The following is a 25,334-nucleotide window of genomic DNA, read 5'->3' as shown; positions in this document are numbered from 1 at the left end:
TTGGGGTGTGGGGCGGCGCTTACCTTGCGGGGAGGGCTCCCCAGAAGCAGCCAGCACGTCCCTGAAGCTCCTAGGTGGAGAGGCCAGGGGACTCTGTGTGCTGCCCCTGTTTGCAGGCCCCGGCCCCGCAGCTCCCATTGGCTGCACTTCCCAGCCAACAGAAGCTGCAGAGCCTGAGCTCGTGGCAGGGGCAGCATGGGGAGCCCTCCTGGTCTTCCCTCCCCCTAGGAGCTGCAGGGACATGCCAGCCACTTCCAGGGAGCTCACGGAGCCGGGTAGGGAGCCTGCCAGCCCCTCTAACCAACCCCCCCTCAAACCCAGTAGGGGTCCCAGGCTGCGCATTGCCACCCAGCACCAGCGGGGGTTCCATGCAGCATCCCCTCTAATTTTTTTTACCCATGTGCAGAATGAATTTTGTTATATGCACCAATATAGAGGTGACGTGTGACACATCACCTTCCCATTGGTGCACATAACAAAATTCATATGGTGGGGGTGGGGCCAAGGCGTTTGGAGTGTAGGATGAGGCTCACGGCTGGGGCAGAGGGTTGGGGTGCAGGCTCTGGGGTGGGGCCAGAGATGAGGGACTATGGGTTGGGGTGCAGGGAGGTGTGGGCTTTGGGGTGGGGCCGCGGATGACAGGCTTGGGGTGCAGGCTGCCCTGGGGCTACAGCGGGAAGAGAGGACTCCCTCCCAGCTCTCTCTCCCCGCAGCAGCACCTGGGCTAGGGGGTGAGAGGCTCCTCTCCCTGCCACAGCAGCTCTGGACCAGGGCTCAGCTGAGGCGCCTCTCCCCCAGCCACGGCAGGTCCAGGCAAGGCTGAGTTGGGGCTGGGGAAGGGGCGCCTCTCCCCTGCCTGCAGCAGGTCTGGGCCACGTGAGAAGCATCGCTCCCCACTGCAGCCTTGAGCGCCTGCACGGCGCTTAATAGGCTGCTGTGAAGCCGCACAGCTTAGAGGGAACTTAGGTCCCAGGCTGTGTGCCACCACCGCCCGCCCCAGCACCTGTGGACCAAGTTTTAGTCAGGAGTATATAGTACAAGTCATGCACAGGTCACAGGCCGTGAATTTTTGTTTACTGCCCGTGATCTGTCCATGACTTTTTCTAAAAATACCCATAACTAAAACAAAGCCTTAGCTACAATTCATCCTGGCTGCCACAAGGGGCTACAGTCGCACCTGCTAAACAGGAAGACAGGTGGCCTCTCCACCTCCTCTCTGGCTGTTCTCTGCCATTTGTTAGGATTCCTTTTGTTCTGAGAGCTCTAAGGAATAAGGTCCTGCCTACCTATACCTGCTCCCAAGGGAATCTGTTGTCAATCCAATGCCTTTCACTGGCACTAAAACTATACTTTTGAAAAGCAATATTTATGATTGTATGTAAATATACAAGCTAATTACATCATTTACATAAAATGTCACACATGGAGCTGCACAAAACTTGGCACTTACGCACTGTAGCGATAGACTATTGCCTACTGAGCACCAACTGGCCCGCTTACCAATCTCCATTTTCACCTCCAATCTCCCAGGTCGCAACAGGGCCTCATCAATCAGGTCTGGTCTGTTGGTCATTCCTAATTACAAAGGTGAAGTCAAAAGAAGCATTAGCTGAGACTAAGTTTCTAACTATCATCTGAATGTTAAATACAGCCTTGTAAAGTCAAGGAGAAGATTTTGAGAGAGAAAATAAGAGGACTATTAAAAAAATCACAGCACTTTTGGAGGTCTGTGGGTTGTCAGCAGCCAGGATTGAACCTAGCATCTCTGGATCTAAACACAAGAGTTCCAATTCCTGAATTACAAGACCCAGCTCAGTTAGCCAAGGCTGTAGCAGACTCACCAATCTCTGTCTGCCAGGTACCACTGGAGGGGGACAGAGCACCGCACTGACTGGGTTACCCATGCTCCCCCACAAGACTGAACACGGGAACCCACAAGGCTCTCTGGTGTCTTGGATTAGCCCAAATAGAGGCCTTTAAGAGCAAGGAAAACTAAAGCAAGCTGACATAACTAAAGAATTAGTAGAGAACCAATTAGAGGGACATTCAAAAGTAACACAATACTAGTGCTCACGGTTCAGTTGGCAGACGCGCTATGGTATGAACAGGTGCTACAGGAGGGGTAGGCAACCTATGGTACGTGTGCCAAAGGTGGCACGCGAGCGGATTTTCAGTGGCACTCACACTGCCTGGGTCCTGGCCACCGGTCCCGGGGGCTCTGCATTTTAATTTAATTTTAAATGAAGCTTCTTAAACATTTTTAAAACCTTATTTACTTTACATACAACAATAGTTCAGTTATATATTAAAGACTTATAGAAAGAGAACTTCTAAAAACATTAAATGTATTACTGGCACGCAAAACCTTAAATTAGAGGGAATAAATGAAGACTCGGCACACCACTTCTGAAAGGCTGCCGACCCCTGCACTACAGACTTAATGCTCCTCTCATTCTTGGTCTCTCCAAGCTTATGAGGGTTGAGGCACACTGGTGGAGAAAGGCAGGGAAGCTCCCAGTGCCCCCATCTGGCCTGTACCTGCCCTGAGGATGGAGAGCTTTGTCAGAACTAAATTCACACAAGACCGCCGCTGAAATCCTCCAATTTCAAATGTTGAAGCCAAATATTTCGTTCCCATTCTGCCAAGACAGCCCCACCTCAATTGTTTATCATTTTATGGTGTCTGAATCACTAAGTCTCTCCTTTTAAGCACTGGGTTCTTAAGCCAATCTTTATTTCATTGCTCTTTACTTTGACATTCTTGTCAATATAAGTTCTTTCTTCTTGTGCATTTTAAAATAGAGAAACAAAATGTCTTCCCCTTTGTTACTAAGACCAGCAATTGGAGTCTCTTACATTACACTACAGTTTTCCTTGGACAAAAAGCCGCAATTCTGGGCATAGCTCATTTGAATAAGTCCAGTTTTTGTTTCCAGAATGCCTTGCATCAGCCCAACTGTAGTTATTTGTCATCACATTCTTAGTGTGATGGGATTTTTCAGCTTCTATTAGAGCTAGCACAGTGGGAGGGGAGGTGGATAACACACATTTCCAAACCAAGGTATCCTGCCTGACCTGCATTTTTAGAAACCGCGGCATCACACTTGAAGTTTTCATACCAATGACCAGGATGTTATTTAGCTGCTCCACCCCATCGATTTTAGACAGCAGCTGGTTAACGACAGTATCATGGACCCCAGTGCTGCCCGCCATGCTCCCTCTCTGCTTGCAGATGGCATCAATTTCATCAAAGATTATGATGTGGAGACCACTGTTTGCCCCAAGCTATTGGAAAGAAATAATATAAGAATACTCCAAGTTATCAATGAAATTGACCAGACAAAATGGCTAATATTCTACCCTTTCTTGGCTCCTGCTGGTGAGAGAACACTGAGACATTGGCATGTTTTTATCAGTGATCCTACAAAATGCTGTGTGGCAGACACCCTGTAGGTCAAGTCCTTAACTTTCCATTGCCTGGTCTACACTAGGATTTAAAGGAGTGAGAACATGTGTTAGTTAACATGTGCTACCTCATTTTAGGTCTATATGAGGTCATGCGTTAAACTGGCTGAGTTAAATTTAAGGCTCCCCCTTGGCTTTAACTTGACCACTTTACCACTTGTTAAATGCAGCATGTGCATTGACTACACGAGAATTTTAAAATCTGTTAGCACATGTTAACATAACTCCTTTAAGTAGTAGTTTGAACAAGGCCCTGGATACCAGAAGGCCTTTAAGAGGAGTAAACATTTTTGTCACTTAGGGATTTTTTCTTATTTTCCTCCATATTTGAAATTCTCTAAAAAAGGCACAGGCTGCCATCCTAGTCTGATCACATTACAAAAGCATAAAGCATTTACACTCCTATGATTTCAGGTGCTTTGCAGACATATCAGCTCCCCTTGTGTGTGCAAACAATGGGGTCATGGCACTCCTTGGGCTTCCCTATGTGCAAATGCCTCAACACAGTCTGGAGCAGGAAAATAGTCAAAGCAGACACTACCTTGGTGGCTTATGGGGAGTAGGTGTGTCTATATATTTCACCCAAACAAGAACAAACAGGTACATGTCAGTTCTGCTCTCCTGGACCATGAGCTAGATAATTAAGAAAAAGTGTTTACTTACGTAACACCATCACTTTGAGATCCTGCGCACATTACAGCTTGAATCATAAAGCAAAAACTACATCCAAAAGTTGTAGTCTAGTAATAGCTTAAGGAAACAAGACTAAAACAGTCCAATATAGTGTAGTTGAGGCCCTATACTCAACTCAACACCATCCCTCTGTCTCATGTGATAACTACGGAAAACCGCATTCCATGAATTCCAAAATTTCAGGGAAAATTCTCGACATCAATAGACACAACCCCAGTGGATTCTGCTGCAAATAGGAACACTGGAAAAGCCCAATTCAGAAGAAAATCTGATATTGCAGGCAGAAGAATCTGTTGCTCCCTGTCCAGAAGCAGCACCTTAACTTGCTGCTTGGGGAGCTTGTCAGCAGCCTGAGCTCTAACAGAAATAAGAAAGCCTTGCAAGGTTGGCTTACAAGGGAGGAAGCAGCAGGGACTCAGAAAGGACTTGGGAGCGAGTGCTGATGGTGAAGTGAAGAAGCAAAGACCAGGAGGGTCAAAACAGGGACCCCAAGAGCAGTGGGGCTGTTAGATTTTAAGGCCAGAAAGGAAGGTTACATCTTATAGTAATACCCTCCACCTTACAGTAAGTGGAGCTGCAGATGTGTGCTCCCAAACTGTATTCCATTATGGGTGCGTATGCGCTCTGCACATCTAAGACCAGAAGATTCTTGCTAGAAGATGCGCCTGCTAGCAAGAATCTTCCAGTCTCAGTCACATAAAGTGAGTGCATGAGCACCAACGCTGGAATACACACAGGGACCATCAAAGAAGAAGGGACCACTGTAATCATGAAGAATAACCTTTTGATTTAAAAATGGCCAGCGATGAAGAAACCACTATGACCATTGGTAAGTTGTCCAAATAGTTAATTACCTGCACTGATAAAAATCGATACCTTACTTCTAGTCTGAATTCATCTCACTTCAACTACCATTGTCTGGTCTCTAAGGTGACTTGATTACCGTGTATAAGTACCTTCACAGGGAGAGTATACCACGTATAAAAGGACAAGTGTAGAAGAAAAATTTCTGTTCCTCAGGTAGATATTTATAGACTGTGATCATGTCATTGCTTAACCTTCTCTTTGTTAAGCTAAATAGATAAAGCTCCTTAAGACTAACATTATAAGGCAGGTTTCAGAGTGGTAGCCGTGTTAGTCTGTATCAGCAAAAAGAACGAGGAGTACTTGTGGCACCTTAGAGACTAACAAATTTATTTGAGCATAAGCTTTCGTGGGCTATAATCCACTTCATCAGATGTATGCAGTGGAAAATACAGTAGGAAGATATATATAGATAGACAGATAGACAGATAGATAGATAGATATATACACACACACAAACACAATATGAAAAATTCAGGGTTGCCATACCAACTCTAACTAGACTAATCGATTAAGGTGGGCTATTATCAGCAGGAGAAAAAAAAACTTTTGTAGTGATAATCAGGATGGCCATTTCAAACAGTTGACAAGAAGGTGTGAGTAACAATAGGGGGAAATTAGCATGGGGAAATAGTTTTTACTTTGTGTAATGGCTCATCAACTCCCAGTCTTTATTCAAGCCTAATTTAATGGTGTACAGTTTGCAAATAAATTCCAGTTCTGCAGTTTCTCGTTGGAGTCTGTTTTTGAAGGTTTTTTTGTTGAATAATTGTGACTTTTCGGTCTGTAATTGAGGGACCAAAGAGACTGAAGTGTTCTCCAACTGGTTTTTGAATGTTATAATTCTTGACGTCTGATTTGTGTCCATTTATTCTTTTGCGTAGAGACTGTCCGGTTTGGCCAATGTACATGGCAGAGTGGCATTGCTGGCACATGATGGCATATATCACATTGGTAGACGTGCAGGTGAACGAGCCCCTGATAGTGTGGCTGATGTGATTAGGTCCTGTGATGGTGTCCCTTGAATAGATATCTGGACAGAGTTGGCAACGGGCTTTGTTGCAAGGATATAGATATATATACACCTCTTCCTACTGTATTTTCCACTGCATACATCTGATGAAGTGGGTTTTAGCCCATGAAAGCTTATGCTCAAATCAATTTGTTAGTCTCTAAGGTGCCACAAGTAAGCCTTGTTCTTTTTATTATAAGGCAGGTTTTCCAATTCTTTCATCATTTTCGTGGTTCTGCTCTGAACCCTCTCCAATTTATCAATATCCTTCTTGAACTGTGGACACCAGAACTGGACACACAATTCCAGCGGCGAACACAAGCACCAAATACAGAGGAAATAGCACCTCCCTATTCATACTCAATATTCCCATTTATGCATCCCAGGATCGCATTCACCTTTTGGGACACAGCGTCACACTGGAAGCTCATGTTCAGCTGGTTATTTGGGGAAGTTCAATGGCCTGTGCTATCCAGGAGGCCAGTCTAGATAATCACAATGGTCCCTTCTGGCCGTGGAATCTATGCGTTATCCACCAGGACCCTGCAAGACTTTTTCAGAATCACCGATTCCCAGGACAGTTGCTCCCATTCTGTAAGTAGGGTCTGTATTCTGAGTTCCTAGATGTATTTGACTTTTACATTTGGGGAGTAGTGATAAGAGAGAGTAATGTGGGGTGGGGAGGGGGAGAATGGGAGGAGGCCCATGTATGTGGCAGAGGGGGAAATGTGGGACACACACAGCCTTGTGGGGGGCGGGAATTGGGAACACAGAGCCCCAGTGTGGGGTTGGGTGGAGTTAGAGAGGGTGGCACAGAGGGAACTCATGGGGCAACAGAAGGATGAAAGGAACCCCTGGAGCGTGCAATGCGCTCGGCCTACAGAAGCAAGGATGTATGCAACACCCTACGGTCGATGAGGCCTCTAAACTGATTGTTTAACATAACACTGCACCCAATTACCTCTTCCTAAGCCCATTTTTAAAGGAGAATATTAATTCAAACCAACTTGGCCAAACTCTAAATACACAATAAATACCTCAATCTAAGCCTCAATCACTCATTTCTAGCCATTCAAATATCCACCAGATGCCACTGGGAGAGAGAATAAGGCAGGGTCTTTTTTCTGCCCATATTTACACTGTCAAGCCATTTTCTCCCCTCCAAAATCCTGCTTCAAAAGACAATCTTTTGTGGCTAGCAAGGAGCTGGAGACAATGTGAACAGTATGCGAGAATATGCTGTCGCGCTGGCAATCTGCCACCAGCACAAGTCATTACAATTGTGACCTTTCCAAGACTTTCCTAATCTCCTAACTTGTCATCAGGACCACCCCCTCCAGCCAGCATAAGGTCTATTTTAACAGGTGTGTACCTCAAAAGAGAAAGAGCTCACAGATACAGTTTTATAGCAATAAACTGGAGAGGAAGGGACTTGCAGGGGCTCAAATTAACACTCTCCTGATAGCCCTACAGCTGTAACTGATCAGTACATTTTTTAGAGGAAAGAACAAATCCTTATAAACTTCAAATTCTGCCTCTCCTTCAGCAAAGGATCTTGTCAAAAGCACAGAGATGACACTTTTCCTGTAGCAGGCACAAACTACCAAGGGTCGCCTCTAACAGTCTATTTCTGCTCCACTGCACATAAACAGTATTTAGACTTTTAAGCTATGGCTGACTATTAAAATCTGCCTTTAGCATTATTGTCCTGCTTGCTAGCCAGGTTTTTTGGTGGGGAAAAATTAGTGACAGAAGAAGGTATCATACAATCTTGGACAAAGGATAGGAGAGCCCAAACTTCGATGGTGCAGCATACTGAAGGAAAATGTGAATTTGAGGCATTTATGCTTACTGAGTGTTTATGTCTTTATCCTGTGACTGCTGAAGTCAGTGGCAAAGCTCCCACCAACTTCAAAGGGTCTGAGAGCAAAATTTGGGACCCATTTCCTTGCTCTTGATGCTGTGTGAAGCAGATACCAGACTGCATGATACAAAACAGTCATGAAAAATATGATGCAAAACCAGTATAAAAAACCCCACAAGAATACTTCCAAATGCTCCCACATTTACCAGGAGGCTGCCAATAACATCCTAACCGAGCATGACCACAAAACCTGGGACAGAGAAGGTTCCTTTATTTGTCCAAGATGGCTACCACTACTCCAGTTGGAGTTCTAATATTGGAGGAGGGCTATCTAACCCAACCTACACTAGCATCTCCTCTCACCATAGGATCTAAGTGTTGTCAGCAGTTAACAGATTGGGCGACCGCAACACCTGGTTGAAAAGGGATCCTGGCAGCTCTGGTTAGCACCACTGACCGTGCCATTGACTGTCCGATTGGCGGCACCGTGCAGCAGGGCTAAGGCAGGCTCCCTGCTAGCCTCCACACCGTGTGGCTCCCGGGAAGCAGCCGGCATGTCCCCCCCTCCGGCTCCTAAGCGTAGGGGCAGCCAGGGGTCTCCACATGCTGCTGCTGCCCCAAGCACTGCCCCTGCTCCTCCCATGGGCCGGGAACCAATGAACCAGAGCCATAGGAGCCAGAAGGGGAACATGCCACTGCTTCCAGGAGCTGCTTCAGATAAGCGCCACCTGAAGCCTGCGCCCCTGACCCATCCCTGATCCCCTTCCCACCCTCCGAACCCCTCAGTGCCAGCCCAGAGCACCCTCCTGTACCCCAACGCGCTCATCCCCAGTCCCACCCCAGAGCCCGCACACCTAGCCAGAGCCCTCACCTCCCTTGCACCCCAATTTCCTGCCCCAGCCCCCTCCCACACACTGAACCCCTCATTTCTGGCCCGACCCCAGAACTTGCACCCCCAGCCCATAGCCCACACCACCTCCCACACCCCAACCCTCTGCCTCAGCCCGGAGCCCCCTCCCATACTCCAAACCCCTCAGCTCCACTCCCCAAGCCTGGTGCCCCCTCCTGCACACCACAGCCCTCATCCCTGGCACCAGCCCAGAGCCCACACCCCCAGCCAGAGCCCTCACCTCAGCCAGCCTGGTGAAAATGAGCCAGTGAGTGAGGGTGGGGAGAGCAAGCGACAGAGGGAGGGGGGATGGAGTGAACGGGAGGCAGGGTCTCGGCAAGGGTGTTCGGTTTTGTGCGAATAGAAAGTTGGCAACCCTACTTACAGCTCAAATCATGACTCAGTACATAAGTGAAACTGCAGTACTTTTAGGGTACACATGTAGCCTGGAAGGGACAGAATGGGGACAGTTTTATTGTTAATAGGGGAAACTATTGGCGTTCAGATTCACAAAGTGACTCCCGGGAGTAATAACACCAAATGCTGATCAGTGAGTCACTCTCTCAATGCACGGGGCAATAATCTTCCCATTAGTCCTAGATTCCAAGGCCAGAAGCGACCATTATGGTTATCCAGTCTGACCTGCACAGCACACACTATAGAAAGTCCAAAAAATAATTCCTAAAACAGATCTTTTAGACAAACATCCAATCTTGATTTCAAACCAATCAGTGATGGAAAATCCATCATGACCCTTGGTAGGTTGTTCCGTTGATTAATTACACTCACTTCAAAAAATTATGCCTTATTTCCACTCTGAATTTGTCTAGCTATCCAGCCATTAGATCATGTTATATCTTTCTCTGATAGACCGAAGAGTCCATTGCCATATATTTGTTCCCCATGTAGATACTTACAGACTGTAATCAAATCATCCCTTAACCTTCTCTTTGTTAAACAGGTTGAGCTCCTTGAGTCTATCACTGTAAGGCAGGTTTTCTAATCCTTTAATCGTTTTCATGACTCTTCTCTGACTGTATCTCCAATTTATCAACATCCTTCTTGAATCATGGACACTGGAACTGGACACACGATTCCAGCAGTGGTCACATCAGTGCCACATACAGAGGTAAAAAGAAAAGGAGTACTTGTGGCACCTTAGAGACTAACCAATTTATTTGAGTATAAGCTTTCGTGAGCTACAGCTCACTTCATCGGATGCAAGATAAAATAACCTCTCTGCTCCTCCCTGAGATTCGGCTTCACACTGGGAGCTCATGTTCAACTGAATGTCTCCCATGACCCCCAAATCTTTTTCAGAATCATTGTTTCCCAGGACAGAGTCTCCCATCCTGTAAGTAAAGCCTACATTCTTTGTTCCAACTGCAGAAATTTACATTTCTATTAAAACACGTTGTGAGCTTCCACAAGCTAACCAAGCAACCCAGATTGCTCTGTATCAGTGACCTGCCCCTTAATTATACATCACTCCCTCAATTTGTGTCACCTGCAAACTTTATCTGTGATGATTTTACGTTTTCTTCCATGTTATTAATAAAAATGATAAATAGCCAAGAACCAATCCGTGGGAGGGGGGGAAAGGGGGGGCACTAGAAACACTCCCGTTCGATGATCATTCTGTGTTTGCAACGACATTTTGAGACCTATCAGTTAGCCAACTTTTAATCCATTTCATGTGTGCCGTGTTAATTTTATATCTTTGTAGTATGTTAATCAAAATGTCATGCAGTACCAAGTCAAATGCCTTACAAAAGTTCAAGTATATTACGTTAACACTATTAACTTTATCAACCAAACTTGTTATCTCATCAGAAAAAGAAATCAAGTTAGTTTAACAGGATTTATTTTTCATAAATCCATGTTGATTGGCATTAATTATATTACCCTCCTTTAGTTCTCTATTAATCAAGCCCCTTATCAACTGCTCCATTATCTTAGCTGTTTATCCTTTTTAAATATTGGCACAACATTAGCTTTCCTCCAGTCTTCTGGAACTTCCCTGGTGTTCCAAGACTTATTGAAAAGTAAACCTTCCGTCATTCTTCATACCTAGGCATATTGACCTTGCTACTTATTTATTATTGCATTACCCTCCTTTGCTCCTCTTCTGCATCAGCAAAGAGCTTGCGGATGTTGGCCTCAGACTCTCCTACATATTTGTTGAGGATTTCTGGACCATTGACCACCTTTGGCTCTCTGGCATTCAGCATCTTGCCAATCTGTCTAGCCATCAGTGTTTTACCACAGCCTGGCGGTCCATATAACAGGATGCCTTTCACGTGCTTGCAGCCTAGAAAAAAAGGAAACATAAGAAGCAAAGTAACTGAAAGATATAAAAAAGTACCTGTTAATGGGAAACTGAAGGTTTTGTGTGAGCCTGTGCAGGTTAAATAGGAGCAGGGAGAAGAGAAAACGTGCTGCTAAAATGGCTCCTGTACCTGACACACTGGGCCTTTCCTTGTTCTCATTCTGGAAACTCTTTTAATAGATTAATATATTTTTAAGGTCGGTAGAGACCATTAAATCATCTAGCCTGACTTCCTGCATAATGCAGGCCAGAGAATTTCACACAGTGATGTGAACTTTTGGTTGAGTTAGAGCTTATTTTTTCCCCTTGATTTAAAGACTTCAGGTGATGGAGAATCCAACACGTCCCAGGAGAACTTGTTCTAGTGGTTATTCTCTTAATTTTTAGTTTGAATTTGTCCACCTTTAGATTTCAGCCTTTGTGTGCTAGATTTAATCTTCTTTTTGATGAATCGGTGAGCTTCTTAAAATTTCTCTAACTGTAAGGCATGTTACTCAAATGAGTTCAGTTTACCATGTGATCCTGATTGCTCGTACAACTGACTTATTTACCAGTCGACCAGTTCATGTCATCTGTAAACTTTACTAGCAATGATTTGATATTTTCACACTATGCATAATTAGACTGTGGAACACATTGCCACAAGATATCACTCAGGCCAAGAATTTGGTAAGATTCAAAAGAGGGGTTGGCCATTTCTATGGATACCAACACTATCCAGTGTTATAGTTAATACAGTAATTTCTGGAAGGAATATAAAACTTATGCTTCAGAGCTCAAGCCCTCTTTTAGCTGTTAGGTTTAGGCAGATTATCCTACATCTACATACCCCAGGGTTTCTTGCACCTTCCTCTGAAGCATCTGGTGCAGGCGACATTCTGAGTCAAGGCACTAGACTAGATGGTCCACGGGTCTGATCCAGTCTGACTATCCCTATGTTCTTTCACTTCATTGATAAAGATATTTAACAGCATTGGGCCAAGAGTACATCCATCCAGGACCCCAGTAGAAACAGCACTGGATCCCCATCTAGTATGACTGCCTACATAGCACAGGCCAGAGAATTTCACACAGTGACTCCTACATCAAGCCCAGAACTTATGAGGGACCTAGAATAGAGTTTAGAAAGCCATCCAATCCTGATTCTAAGTTTTTAAGTGATGGCAAATCTATCACTCTGTGCTACGCATCTGAAGGTAGTAGGTTCTAACTAGCTAATGACCCATATGAGAGAAAAATATGTATGCAATAAAATACAGTGATGATCGGTGGCAGTATAAATCCTAAGACAGGTAAATAAAACTGTTAACTGGCATCTGGTTAAAATGAAACTATACGTTTATATATACAAATATGGAAAGCTTAAAAGTAAAAATAGATGAACTAGAGTGCCTTGCAATGGAAGACCATATCATATCTCTTATGGAAAGATGGCAGAATTTAAAAAAAATGTCTGTTGGATACTGTAATCCCTGGCTATAGACTAGGCTGAAGAAGTGGGGGAGTAATGGTGGGTTGAAAAAGATTCTACAGAACAGTGAGATAAACATTCTGAGTGGTGAGACCCACCCAACTAAACCAGGACAAATACAAACACCAAGTTGCAAAAATATTCATCAGGCTATACATACCACCTCAAAACAAAGAAAAGGAAATTGACTGCAAAATGTCAAGAGAGATCAAATAGGCAGCACAGTCTAAGAAAATGATGATAATGGAGTTTAACTACCCCCAGATAAACTGGTCAACTGGCACAATGGAACAAAGCTGAAAGAAGCAACAGTGTGAAACTTTAAAAGCTTGCTTAGAACAGCTAGCTCTAGAGCACACAAGGGAAGAGGCTTAAACAACACACACAAGTTAATACAAGAATTAACTGTAGCTGAGCCACTAAGTAATAGCAACCACAACAGAATCAGGTTCAGCATATGCAAGGATGTCTTAAGCCAGGGGCAAACTGGCCATGTGTCCAGGGTCCCCTGCAGAAAGAGGACCACAGCAGTGACGTGGGAAAAAATATTTTATGCAGGCTCTGATGAATACTGAGTCCGAAGCGCTTCAGGAAATTGAATTTGCAGATGTGATTTGTGACTTTGTTGCTTGCAAATCTAGAAAGTGATGCTTTTAAACCAGCAAAATATATATACATTCTTTTCTGTTACAACTATGTTGTGTTTTGGTTCACAATAAAATTTTAAAGACAATAATTACTGTTTATTTCCTACTGTAATATAATAGGGGCGCCAAATTTACACTGCATCCAGGGGCCTGCAAAGTTATTAAGATGGCCCTGCCTAGGGAGATGCGATATACCATAAACTGATTGACCCTGAACATTAAAAAGGAAGATTTCATTACATTAGGCGGCTTCTCAAAAAGGCCCTAAAGGAAGAAGTAAAATCCTTAGATGTAGCATGGCTGCAACTTATGAAAACACGAACAATCTTAGCAGCACAGATATAGCTGAATAAAATTGGTACCAGACAGGCAAGATATAAACCAAAGTAGCTTATCCAGCAAGAGATCTTTCAAAGTGAGCAATTTTAACCTAGCAACACAACTGAGTGTCTTTTTGTCAGCCAAGAAAACTGAACTACTACAGGATCAATAGGAAAAATTAACCAAACCCCACTATGAACACAACACAGGACTATTTATTGAATACATACAAATGCATTTAATGCAACATTTATGGATGAGATTTTACATCACGAGCAAGTTCCAAGACTTTCCACAGTAATCCTAAACCAGCACTCCAACAAAGATGCAGGATTTTAGGGGCTCAGATGACATGGTGATGCATTCAGTGTCAAACACAAAAATCTTAGCCCTGGTCTATACTACGAGTTTAGGTCGATTTTAGCAGCATTAGATCGATTTAACCCTGCACCCGTCCACATGACGAAGCCATTTTTGTCGACTTAAAGAGCTCTTAAAATTGATTTCTGTACTCCTCCCCAACAAGGGGATTAGCGATGAAATCAACATCGCCAGGTCAAATTTGGGGTAGTGTGGACGCAATTAGACGGTATTGGCCTCCGGGAGCTATCCCAGAGTGCTCCATTGTGTCTGCTCTGGACAGCACTTTCAACTCAGATGCGCTAGCCAGGTACACAGGAAAAGCACCAGGAACTTCTGAATTTCATTTCCTGTTTGGCCAGCGTGGCGAGGACATCAGCAGAGGTGACTATCCAGAGCTCATCAGCACAGGTGACCATGCAGTCCCAGAACTGCAAAAGAGCTCCAGCATGGACCGAATGGGAGGTACTGGATCTGATAGCTGTGTGGGGAGATGAATACGTGCTATCAGAACTCCGTGCTAAAAGACGAAATGCCAAAATATTTGAAAAAATCTCCAAGGGCATGAAGGACAGAGGCTATAACAGGGACCTGCAGCAGTGCCATGTGAAACTTAAGGACCTCAGGCAAGCCTACCAAAAATCCGAAGAGGCAAACGGCCGCTCCGGGTCAGACCCCCAGACATGCTGCTTCTATGATGAGCTGCATGCAATTCTAGGGGGTGCCCCTACCACTACCTCACCCCTGTTTCTGGGGAGGGCAGCCTTATTCCCTCCTCCATGGTAGGACACTTAACGACGCCAGGCCAGTAGCACGTAGTCTGGAATCACTGCATAAGAAAGCATGGCAGTGTATGTCCCAGTGCTTGCTGGCATTCAAGCAACATCTGTTCTTTATCTCTCTGTGTTATCCTCAGGAGAGTGATATCATTCATGGTCACCTGGTTGAAATAGGGGAATTTTATTAAGGGGACATTCAGAGGTGGCCGTTCCTGCTGGGCTGTTTGCCTGTCGCTGAAAACAAATCATCCCCGCTATTAGCCACGCGATGGGGGGAGGGGTGAAGCGATTATCCCAGAGAATTGGGCGGGGGGGGGGGGGGGCCACGACCTTGTACCAACAGCACATGTGCTATGTAATGTTAACAGCTTGGTTCACTGTGAAAGAGTCTACCCATTGTTCTCTAAAACGTGTCTTTTTAAATACTACTCTCCCTTTTTTTCCACCTGCAGCTGCAAATGTTTCAACGCTCCCCCTATCATCTCCGTCCCACAGGCTAGCGCAGATAAGGTGGTGAACAAAACCACACTTGCAATGAAATGTTCTCTGAGCTCATGCAGTCCTCCTGCACTGAAAGAGCTCAGCAGAATGAGTGGAGGCAAGCAATGTCAGAGTCCAGGAAAGCACAAAATGAACGCGTGGACAGGAGGGGGAGCAAGAGGAGCGGTGGCGGGATCAAGATGATAGGTGGTGGCAGCGTGATGAGAGGAGGCAGGATGCAATGCTGAGACTACTGGAGGATCAACTGATGTGCTCCAGCGTATGGTTGAGCTGCAGAAAGGCAGCAGGAGCGCAGACCGCTGCTGCAGCCCCTGTGTAACCATCCGCCCTCCTCCCCAAGTTCCATAGCCTCCTCACCCAGATGCCCAAGAATGTGGGGGGGGGGGGGGAAGAGAAGAGAGCCTGCAGGCACCCAACCACTCCACCTCAGAGGACTGCCCAAGCAACAGAAGGCTGGAATTCAATAAGTTTTGAAGTGCAGTGTGGCCTTGTCCTTCCCTCCTCCCCTCATCCACCACCCCACCCGGTGCTTCCCTCCTCCCCCACCCCTCTCGGGCTACCTTGGCAGTTTTCCCTCTATTTGTGTGACGAATGAATAAAGAATGCATGTATTTGAAACAACAATGATTTTATTGCCTCTGCAAGCAGTGATCGCAGGGGGGAGGGCGGTTGGCTTACAGGGAAGTAGAGAGAACCAAGGGGGCAGGTTTTCATCAAGGAGAAAAAAACAGAACTGTCACACAGTACCCTCGCCAGTCATGAAACTGGTTTTCAAAGCTTCTCTGATGCGCAGCACTTCCTGCTGGGCTCTTCTAATTGCCCTGGTGTCTGGCTGCACGAAATCAGCAGTCAGGCAATTTGCCTCAACCTCCCACCCCGCCATAAACGTCTCCCCCTTACTCTCACAGAGACTGTGGAGCGCACAGCGAGCAGCCATAACAGTGGGAATTTTAGTTGCGCTGAGGTCTAACCAAGTCAGTAAACTGTGCCAGCGCGCTTTTAAACGTCCAAAGGCACGTTCTACCGCCATTCTGCACTTCCTCAGCCTAGAGTTGAACAGCTCCTGACTCCTGTCCAGGCTGCCTGTGTATGGCTTCATGAGCCAGGGCATTAAGGGGTAGGCTGGGTCCCCAGGGATAACTATAGGCATTTCAACATCCCCAACGGTTATTTTCTGGTCTGGAAAGTAAGCCCCTTCCTGCAGCTGCTCAAACAGACCAGAGTTCCTGAAGATGCAAGTGTCATGTTCCTTTCCCAGCCATCCCACGTTGATGCTGGTGAAACTTCCCTTGTGATCCACCAGTGCTTGCAGCACCATTGAAAAGTACCCCTTGTGGTTCATGTAATGGCTGCCCTGCTGGTCCGGTCCCAAGATAGGGATGTGCGTTCCGTCTACAGCCCCACCACAGTTAGGGAATCCCATTGCAGCAAAGCCATCCACAATGACCTGCACGGTTCCCAGAGTCACTATCCTTGATAGCAACAGCTCAGTGATTGCGTTGGCTACTTGCATCACAGCAGCCCACACAGTAGATTTGCCTACTCCAAATTGATTCCCAACTGACAGGTAGCTGTCTGGCGTTGCAAGCTTCCAGAGGGCTATCACCACTCGCTTGTGAACTGTAAGGGCTGCTCTCATTTTGGTATTCCTGCACTTCAGGGCACGGGAAAGCAAGTCACAAAGTTCCATGAAAGTGCCCCTACACATGCGAAAGTTTCGCAGCCACTGGGAATCATCCCAGACTTACAACACTATGCGGTCCCACCAGTCTGTGCTTGTTTCCCGGGCCCAGAATCGGCATTCCACAGCATGAGCCTGCCCCATTGCCACCAGGATGTCCAAACTGCCGGGGCCCATACTTTGAGAGAAGTCTGTGTCCATATCCTCATCACTCTCATCACCACGCTGCCGCCGCCTCCTCGCCTGCTTCTGCAGGTTTTGGTTCTGCACCTACTGCAGGATAATGCGCAAGATGTTTACAATGCTCATAACTCCCGCGGTGATCTGAGCAGGCTCCATGCTTGCTGTGGTACGGCGTCTGCAGGAGAGCAGAGTTGCAGCGGAAGCAGCGGCTGACAATGGATGCCACAAGAATAGATATTTATTGAGAATGATGAGAGGACCCGCGAGGTGGATTCATGAGAGCAGGAGAGCAGAGTGGCAGCAGAAGTGGGAGCCCATGACAGCCAACATGGAGAAATTCGCTATCGAGACACGAGCAGGAGAGCAGAGTGACAGCGGAAGCGGTGGTTCGATGATGACGGTGAGCAGTCCTACTGCACCGTCTGCTGAAAGCAGTATGGTGTCCATACGGAAAAAAGGAGCGAAACGATTGTCTGCCGTTGCTTTCACGGAGGGAGGGGCGTCTGATGACATGTACCCAAAACCACCCGTGACAATGTTTTTGCCCCATCAGGTATTGGGAGCTTAACCCAGAATTCCAATGGACAGCGGAGACTGAAGGAACTGTGGGATAGCTACCCACAGTGCAACACTCCAAAAGTCGATGCTAGCCACGGTACTGTGGACGCACTCCGCCGACGTAATGGTCTTAGTGAGGACACACAATCAACTGTATAAAATCGCTTCCTAAAAAATCGACTTCTATAAATTCGACCTAATTTCGTAGTGTAGACATACCCTTAGCTAGCTATTCCACTGTAATTGAAAATTAAGCCTACAGCAGCTCCATCATACGCAGCCCTGTGAAAAATACACATAGAATCATAGAATCATAGAATATAAGGGTTGGAAGGGACCCCAGAAGGTCATCTAGTCCAACCCCCTGCTCGAAGCAGGACCAAATCCCAGTTAAATTGCTGGGATTATTATTGCTTATTGCTCTTATTGCTCTTATTATTGCTTATTGCACTTATTGCTCTCCCAGCAGATATTAGAGTGATTGAAGTCTCCCATGAGAACTAGGGCCTGCGATCTAGTAACTTCCGTTAGTTGCCGGAAGAAAGCCTCGTCCACCTCATCCCCCTGGTCCGGTGGTCTATAGCAGACTCCCACCATGACATCACCCTTGTTGCTCACGCTTCTAAACTTAATCCAGAGACACTCAGGTTTTTCTGCAGTTTCATAGCGGAGCTCTGAGCAGTCATACTGCTCTCTTACATACAATGCAACTCCCTGACCTTTTCTGCCCCGCCTGTCCTTCCTGAACAGTTTATATCCATCCATGACAGTACTCCAGTCATGTGAGTTATCCCACCAAGTCTCTGTTATTCCAATCACATCATAATTCCTTGACTGTGCCAGGACTTCCAGTTCTCCCTGCTTGTTTCCCAGGCTTCTTGCATTTGTGTATAGCCACTTGAGATAACTTGCTGTTTGTCCTGCTTTCTTAGTATGAGGCAGGAGCCCTCCCCTTTCGCGTTCTCCTGCTTGTGCTTCCTCCCGGTATCCCACGTCCCCACTTACCTCAGGGCTTTGGTCTCCTCCCCCGGTGAACCTAGTTTAAAGCACTCCTCACTAGGTTAGCCAGCCTGCTTCCGAAGATGCTCTGCCCTCTCTTCGTTAGGTGGAGCCCGTCTCTGCCTAGCTCTCCTCCTTTTTGGAACACCATCCCATGGTCAAAGAATCCAAAGCCTTCTCTCTGACACCACCTGCGTAGCCATTCGTTGACTTCCACAATTGGACAGTCTCTACCCAGGCCTTTTCCTTCTACGGATGAAAACACCACTTGTGCCTCAAACTCCTTTATCCTTCTTCCCAGAGCCATGTAGTCCACAGTGATCAGCCCATGTGGAGAAGCAGGAAGGGGTAGTGATCATAGAATCATAGAATCATATGATGTTCCAGTGTTTGCAGCAAGTGGAAAACATGTTCCAGTGTTTGCAGCAAGAGCCCTAATTTTCAACTGATGATGACAAACAGGGGAGCAAACAGGGGAGCAAACAGACACACAAATGGATTTAAAACAGCAGAATGCAACTTTATTAACTGTAATATTAAAGACAGGGACTGACGCGCTCCAAACGACCAGACATTCAGTAGCTCCAGCAAAGGGTTAAATGTCAAGGTTCCTTCCCCACTCTGAACCCTAGAGTACAGATGTGGGGACCTGCATGAAAGACCCCCTAAGCTTATTCTTACCAGCTTAGGTTAAAAACTTCCCCAAGGTACGAACTTTGCCTTGTCCTTGAACCCTCTGCTGCCACCACCAAGCATGTTAAAGAACAAGGGAAGAGCTCACTGGGAGACGCCTTCCTTGGCTAAACCCCTGCCATGCAATTTGTGATTTAGTCCACTACTGAATTTCACCACCCTCCCCATGTGAGGGAGGATGAGGCTCAAACAATCGGGCGCTCAGGATGTGCAGACTTAAAACTGCCTCTCACCTCACAGGCTAACAGAATCCCTTACAGTCCCTCACCCACACTTGGACACCAGCTGCATTTGACATGTATTGCTCCCCACACCTTCCCTACCCTTCTCTGTCCTGAAAACAGTACTCCTGTCTCATCCTTATTATCCCCATCCACCAGGTCTCCAGGACCCTCGGGATATGTCGACACAGCAACGAGACTCCCACGGCTGGCCCAGGTCAGCCGACTCAGGCTCAAGCTGCAGGGCTGTTTCATTGCTGTGTCGACTTTCGGGCTTGGGCGGAAGCCTGATCTCTGGGAGCCTCTCATGTCTCAGGGTCCTAGAGCCTGGAAGTCGACACAGCAACGAAACAGCCCCAGAAGCCTGACTCAGCTGCCAAGGGCCAGCGACGGGTGTCTAGTTGCTGTGTAGACAGACACTCAGAGGAAAGAGGAAAAAAACCACCGAACACCTTGCCAATCTTGCCTTGCAGAAGAAAGTTCTTTCTGGACCCCATAAGACAATTGGGTTAGACTGACAGCAAGCATGGAATCCCAGCTATGACATCCCCACCACCTATAGGCAGGGAAGCTTTCAGCAGCGAGAATGGCTGCTGTGAGCTTGGGAATGCTTGAACACATGGATTCACTGGAGACAGCTCCACTCCATGAGCCACATCCCCCACTCACTCATGATCCCACACATACATTCTGGGCCAGGAGAGAGTAAATGGGGCGGGGGGGGAGGATCGACTGATGCTGGAAATCTAACCTTGATGAATGAACTAAGTTAATTTGCTTTGTATGCCCAGTGGAAAATTGGGAGACCAAAACTACTTCGGAAAATTGGTACTGATATATTTGAACACATTTCAGAACTATGTTTGATTCACAGTAGATTAGATCAGTCTAAAAACATATTTAGAAACCTTTGAGTGTTTAATTGTTCTATGGAGAAAAAGCCATTAGTCATTGGAACCAGTTCAGTGCCAGATATAGCTAACTACATAGATCATGTTTATTTTCAGAGATTAGTTTCCTTTTATCCATGTTGACTTTCTGCTTTACTATTAGATTATTTTTTCCTAGTGTAAACCCCATATTAAAACTCTTGCAGCATTTAATATACTGGTTAATAGAGAAGTAAGGTGGTCATCTTTTTAAGGTGCCAAACTGGCGCACACAGGATCTGAGTTCAATTTCTAGTGCTGCCACAAACTGAGCAATCTTGGGCAAATTATGTTAATTTCAATTTGAATAAATGAGCATAGCAAGGCATTGTCATTGATCTGTGTTTGTTTCCCCACTGTGTTTTTCTTGCTGCTGTCTTATGTTTTCATGTTGTGCCTCTATAACACATTCAGTGAATAAAAAATTCTGCAGCTTCAAAAGAGAAGAATACCAAAACGAAGAGTATCCAGCCCTCTCAAGCAACCTCAGAAAACTACAGTTCAATTTGTTACGCATCGCAACAAAACAAAATTTCTGGGCTGAGAACAATGAAACTGTTTTGCCACAACAAAGATGTTATCAAGGAAGCTGGGTTCACAAAAATTTGTTACTCAACTTTCAGATATTCAGAAGTCAAAAACAAAACAAAATACTGGTTAGCAAAGACCATTTTACACAGGAACTAGCAAGGCAATGATAAATTAGAAGTGATTCCTGTCCAATTAGCGTCAGGAGAGGAACTGTTAATACATTTGTGGGAGAATATGATCTCCTGTGTAGCCAAGAAGTGTGGGGCAGGATTTGTATGATGAATGATGCTTCGAAAGAGAATCCCAAGCACACTTAGATGGCTCCACTGTGCTCAGAGTTGACAAAGGCAAACAAAAGGCAACTGGCAAGTCAGGGCACATGTTCACAAACAGATTTGAGAGTTTCTTCCAACAGCTGTATTGAACGCAATGTAGCACACCTGCAAAAAGGGGCAGGATGAGAGGAGACAAGCTTCTCAGACTGGCCAAGTTCCTTCTCTTCGGACCAATTCAGTTTCTGTAAGATTGTCATTTGACGTGCTTTTTGTAGAGCTTTTAGGGACATCTGGAGTTTTGAGCTCAGTCCCACCTATCATCATCATACTTGCTACAAACCTGTCACATGCTTTTAGATAAGGGTTGATGATTTCTCTTCTGCAGCTATAAGGAAGGGAAACCTCTTGTTCCCCATGAAATGTACACATAAGGGCTCATTTCACCTCACCCTTTGTGACAGGGATAATGGCATGGGGGATCGGGGGGAGGAGAGATACACCAAAAAGGAATTTTACTTGCCTGTAGCTGGAGTTCTGAGAAAATACTGCAAAGGCTATTCTCTATGGAAAACCAAGAGCCAAAACCTACCCAGAGACTCCAACAGGTTTGTAGGAGAGTTAGTTTGGGGTGGCAGGATATCCTTTAATCAGAGAGCTGCTCAGCAAGGGGTGTCGTGTTGAAGTATTTTCCCCCCCTTTCTAAGCAACCACAGACAGTTCACTTTTCATAAGACTCATCTGACATTGGTTAAATCAGGAAAATAAGATCAGAGCTCCTGAGCAGCCACTTGGCAGCATTAGTTTAGTCATGTGGGATTTATAGGCATGTCTCCCATGTAAAGGGCCAACAGCACAGAGAGCAGTTCAGAGGGAAAAGGTGAAGTCTCTAGGCACAGGGATGGCCCATGGGATGTTATTTATATTTTCGTGGCATCTAGGTACTCCAGTCAAGGACCAGGGTCCCTTTATGCTAGGCTCTGTTCAAACACACACACCAAAAAGACAGTCCCTGCCCCAAAGAGCTGAAAATCTAAGTATACAACAAGAGATAACAGATAGATATGGACAGACTGGGGAGCACAAGGAAACAATAAAAGACAATGCTGGTCAGCATGATAGGCCATGGTCTCAGCACACCAGCTGCCTAGCTACTGTCAAGCTTCACATCACGGACCATGGCCACTCACCACTACTGCAGAGTGGAAGTCTTTAAGGAGGTGACAGGTTCCAATACACAATACTCGAGACAACTAGAAAGCTATCCATTGAGCATTATGAGCACAGGACCAGGAAGTACTTAGTACCGCCTTGAGTGAGGGGACTGAACTAGATGACCTCTCAAGGTCCCTTCCAGTTCTATGATTCTAAGCGTTGGAGTCCCAGCTCCAACACTAACTCCTTCTGTGGCCTTGGCAAGTGATTCACATTTCTGTCTCTGCTTTCGCCATCTGATAATTGAGGACATTACTATTCATCTGCACTTCACAGGGATGTTTGTGTTGCTGAATTGCACTGTGAGAGTGCTAAATTATCTCCCTATTAAGTGAGAACATTTCTTCTGGAAGCCAAAGCAATGAATTCCTTCCAAACAGAAATCCTACATGCTGTTACAATCAGAAGATTTTCTTGCACAACTAGAGCTACACCTAGCCAAAATTTAAAAACATTTAAAACAAACAGGCCCTGGTTAAATAGACAGGTGATGACAGACTACAAATGTTATGTCTTAAATCACAACTCAGTTCCACAACAAAGCAGGAGTTTTGATTAAGTTTTATCTCCATTTTGCAATTTATCCAGATCAGACCAGTGTGGCTAAATGTCAAGCAGATCTTATAAACTCAATTTCTTCTCTGACCAAGCATTTCTAACTGGTTAGGCTTAGCATCAGGACTACCGCTAAATGTAAGGTCATTCATGTCATGGATACTGGATTATCATGCTATGCCATGGGGAACAGCAAAGCAGGAGGGGAAAAATAGGAAACTACACAGATAATGAAGTTGGGGGAAACTGATGACGAAGATCCAAAAAGACAATGGCAGAGCCACCACTGTAATGGCACTGTGATAGAAATCATAAATGGAGACTCGAGCCAGAATGACATTTAGCCAAAATGAGACTAAGTTTAATAACATGTATTTCTCTCTCTTAATAATAAAATTGCCTTAGCGGGTCAGGGGCCTTCCTACCTAGTGGCGTAATTCCTCCCTGAATTAAAATCAAAGAATTCTGGTATGAGGTTACCACTCAGGTGCACCAATGTGAAATGGACATCTGCACACAATGTACCGGTCTTGTGTACAGTGGGGGACATATATATTAATCTTCAAGCAGGTTAGTGTATGATTAGGGTTCCAAGACTTTACCTGCCAGACAGAAAAGACTTTCCATTAACACACAGAAATGTCCCCCCCTCCTCTCCCACGTAAGCCTTCCATTATTCCTGCCTAGATCCACTGCCTCCAGTTGACCGCTATGTAATATTTAAGTGCTACTGACATGAAGTTAAACTGAAGGGATTTGCTCCTGTTTCTTCCTCAGAAAGTAGGCGAATGCATGGGTCTAGATCTTAAGCAGCCAGCAGAGGTTTTAATTTAAATGGACCCTGCAGAACGGACTGTTTGACAAAACAAATCACATATTTCTCCAAACAGTTCTTATTAGGCCTTTGTTAATTTTCTCCCTCCCTTCCCCATTATCCACTACATGGCCATGATTTTTTTTTAAATGCATGTATATTCCATACAGAAGGCACTAACTAGATTTATGGCAATGACAGAACATTTATCAGTTTTCTTCTGATGGAATGTGATAAAACTGAAAATAAATCAGCCCCAAGTATGAGCTCCCAAAACACACACAGTGCCTTTGGCTACACGATCAAAACACATCACCCCAAATGGGACTGTGATAGCAAATGAAACAGCCTAATTTCAGGCTTTTAACAATCATTGCATCATCAAGAGATAGAGACTGCCCTCATCTTTTAACAGTTTAATAATAAAAATGCAGCCAGATAGCTAAATTAAGATTAAAATAATATCACTGGATGGCTTCCAGATCACTGGGTCTTACATTTATCTGTACAGTTCATACCTCACCTGGATGTTAACACCAGGGCCTTCCCCAGCAATTTTCTGGGGTCTTTAGAATGAAGCTAGGTGCTTGTTTAGTCTAAACCGCAGTGTCTATAAATAGGATGCACACTTTTTAAAAAGATGAACACAAATGTATTACAAAACAAATACTGATATCAAGGAGTCACCAGGTGCTCAGGACATCATCGATGTAACAGGGCCACTGGCTAGCCACACAAATCAGCCAAGTGTCCCTTTGGGGGAAAAGGAACAGTCCTTCAATCATTACAGCTTCTGACAGCACAAGAACCCTCCTCAGTTCAAAAAAAGTGAGTATATGCTCCTTTTCCCCCACCTAACTGGGGCTGAAGTCAGGAGTCGCCCCCTAAAGGACACTAAAGAGCAGTTCCTCTTCTCTTCTCAGAAGTCCTTCTCTCCCCTCTCTTCTGGAAGCCTTTATTTCCTTTTACAGCTTTCCCCACTTAAGAAGCAAAGCTGTCTGTTCCACTCCCAGCATCTTAGCAAGGAATTGCTATCAGCTCTTCCGTCCAGATCTGATAGTGCAGACAACTTCAGCGCTACCTTCCTCTCTTCTACCTAGTGAAGTGGTTTAGCCCTTTCTTAGCTCACCCAGGGATGTGGCACACGCATCTAACAACACAGGACTTCTACTGAGGTGATCATATCATCAGCTTAGCTTTGCTTTGGTTAATGTTTACCTCCCAAGTAAATAAATCTTGGCTGTCACTTTAATACATGTTTTAAGGCCGACTAAGAAAGAGATGACTGAGGATTACAGAGGATAAGTTACTTCCCACGGTCTCATGAAATCCGAAATCTACAGCTAAGTGCAAGACCAAGTAACTTGCAATCCAGCCAGAAGAATGTTTACGTAAATTTTTTTAAGTTTTTTGGTGTAAGAAACATGTCTTATCTATGCTCCATAAAACGTAAAGCAAATTTACAGCAATATGTTTATTAATATTAAA

The 25,334-nt window shown here is 45.3% G+C and overlaps 1 protein-coding gene across 3 annotated transcripts in view; it reads right to left on the bottom strand.

The window, feature by feature from the left end:
* NSF (N-ethylmaleimide sensitive factor, vesicle fusing ATPase) overlaps window positions 1-25,334 on the bottom strand; it is a 188,707-nt gene that overhangs the window by 81,388 nt on the left and 81,985 nt on the right. For all 3 annotated transcript variants that reach the window (XM_048829795.2, XM_048829796.2, XM_048829799.2), the window contains exons 9-11: window positions 10,899-11,098; window positions 3,120-3,285; window positions 1,501-1,575 (exon numbers count right to left, since the gene is read on the bottom strand). In XM_048829795.2, coding sequence (XP_048685752.1) covers window positions 1,501-1,575; window positions 3,120-3,285; window positions 10,899-11,098 — 441 coding nt within the window. The remainder of the gene's footprint in view (window positions 1-1,500; window positions 1,576-3,119; window positions 3,286-10,898; window positions 11,099-25,334) is intronic.

Source organism: Caretta caretta, chromosome 27, assembly GCF_965140235.1.
Source record: "Caretta caretta isolate rCarCar2 chromosome 27, rCarCar1.hap1, whole genome shotgun sequence".
NCBI lineage: Eukaryota > Metazoa > Chordata > Testudines > Cheloniidae > Caretta > Caretta caretta.
Note: the sequence above shows the minus strand (reverse complement) of the source record. Positions and strands in the feature narration are given on the sequence as shown.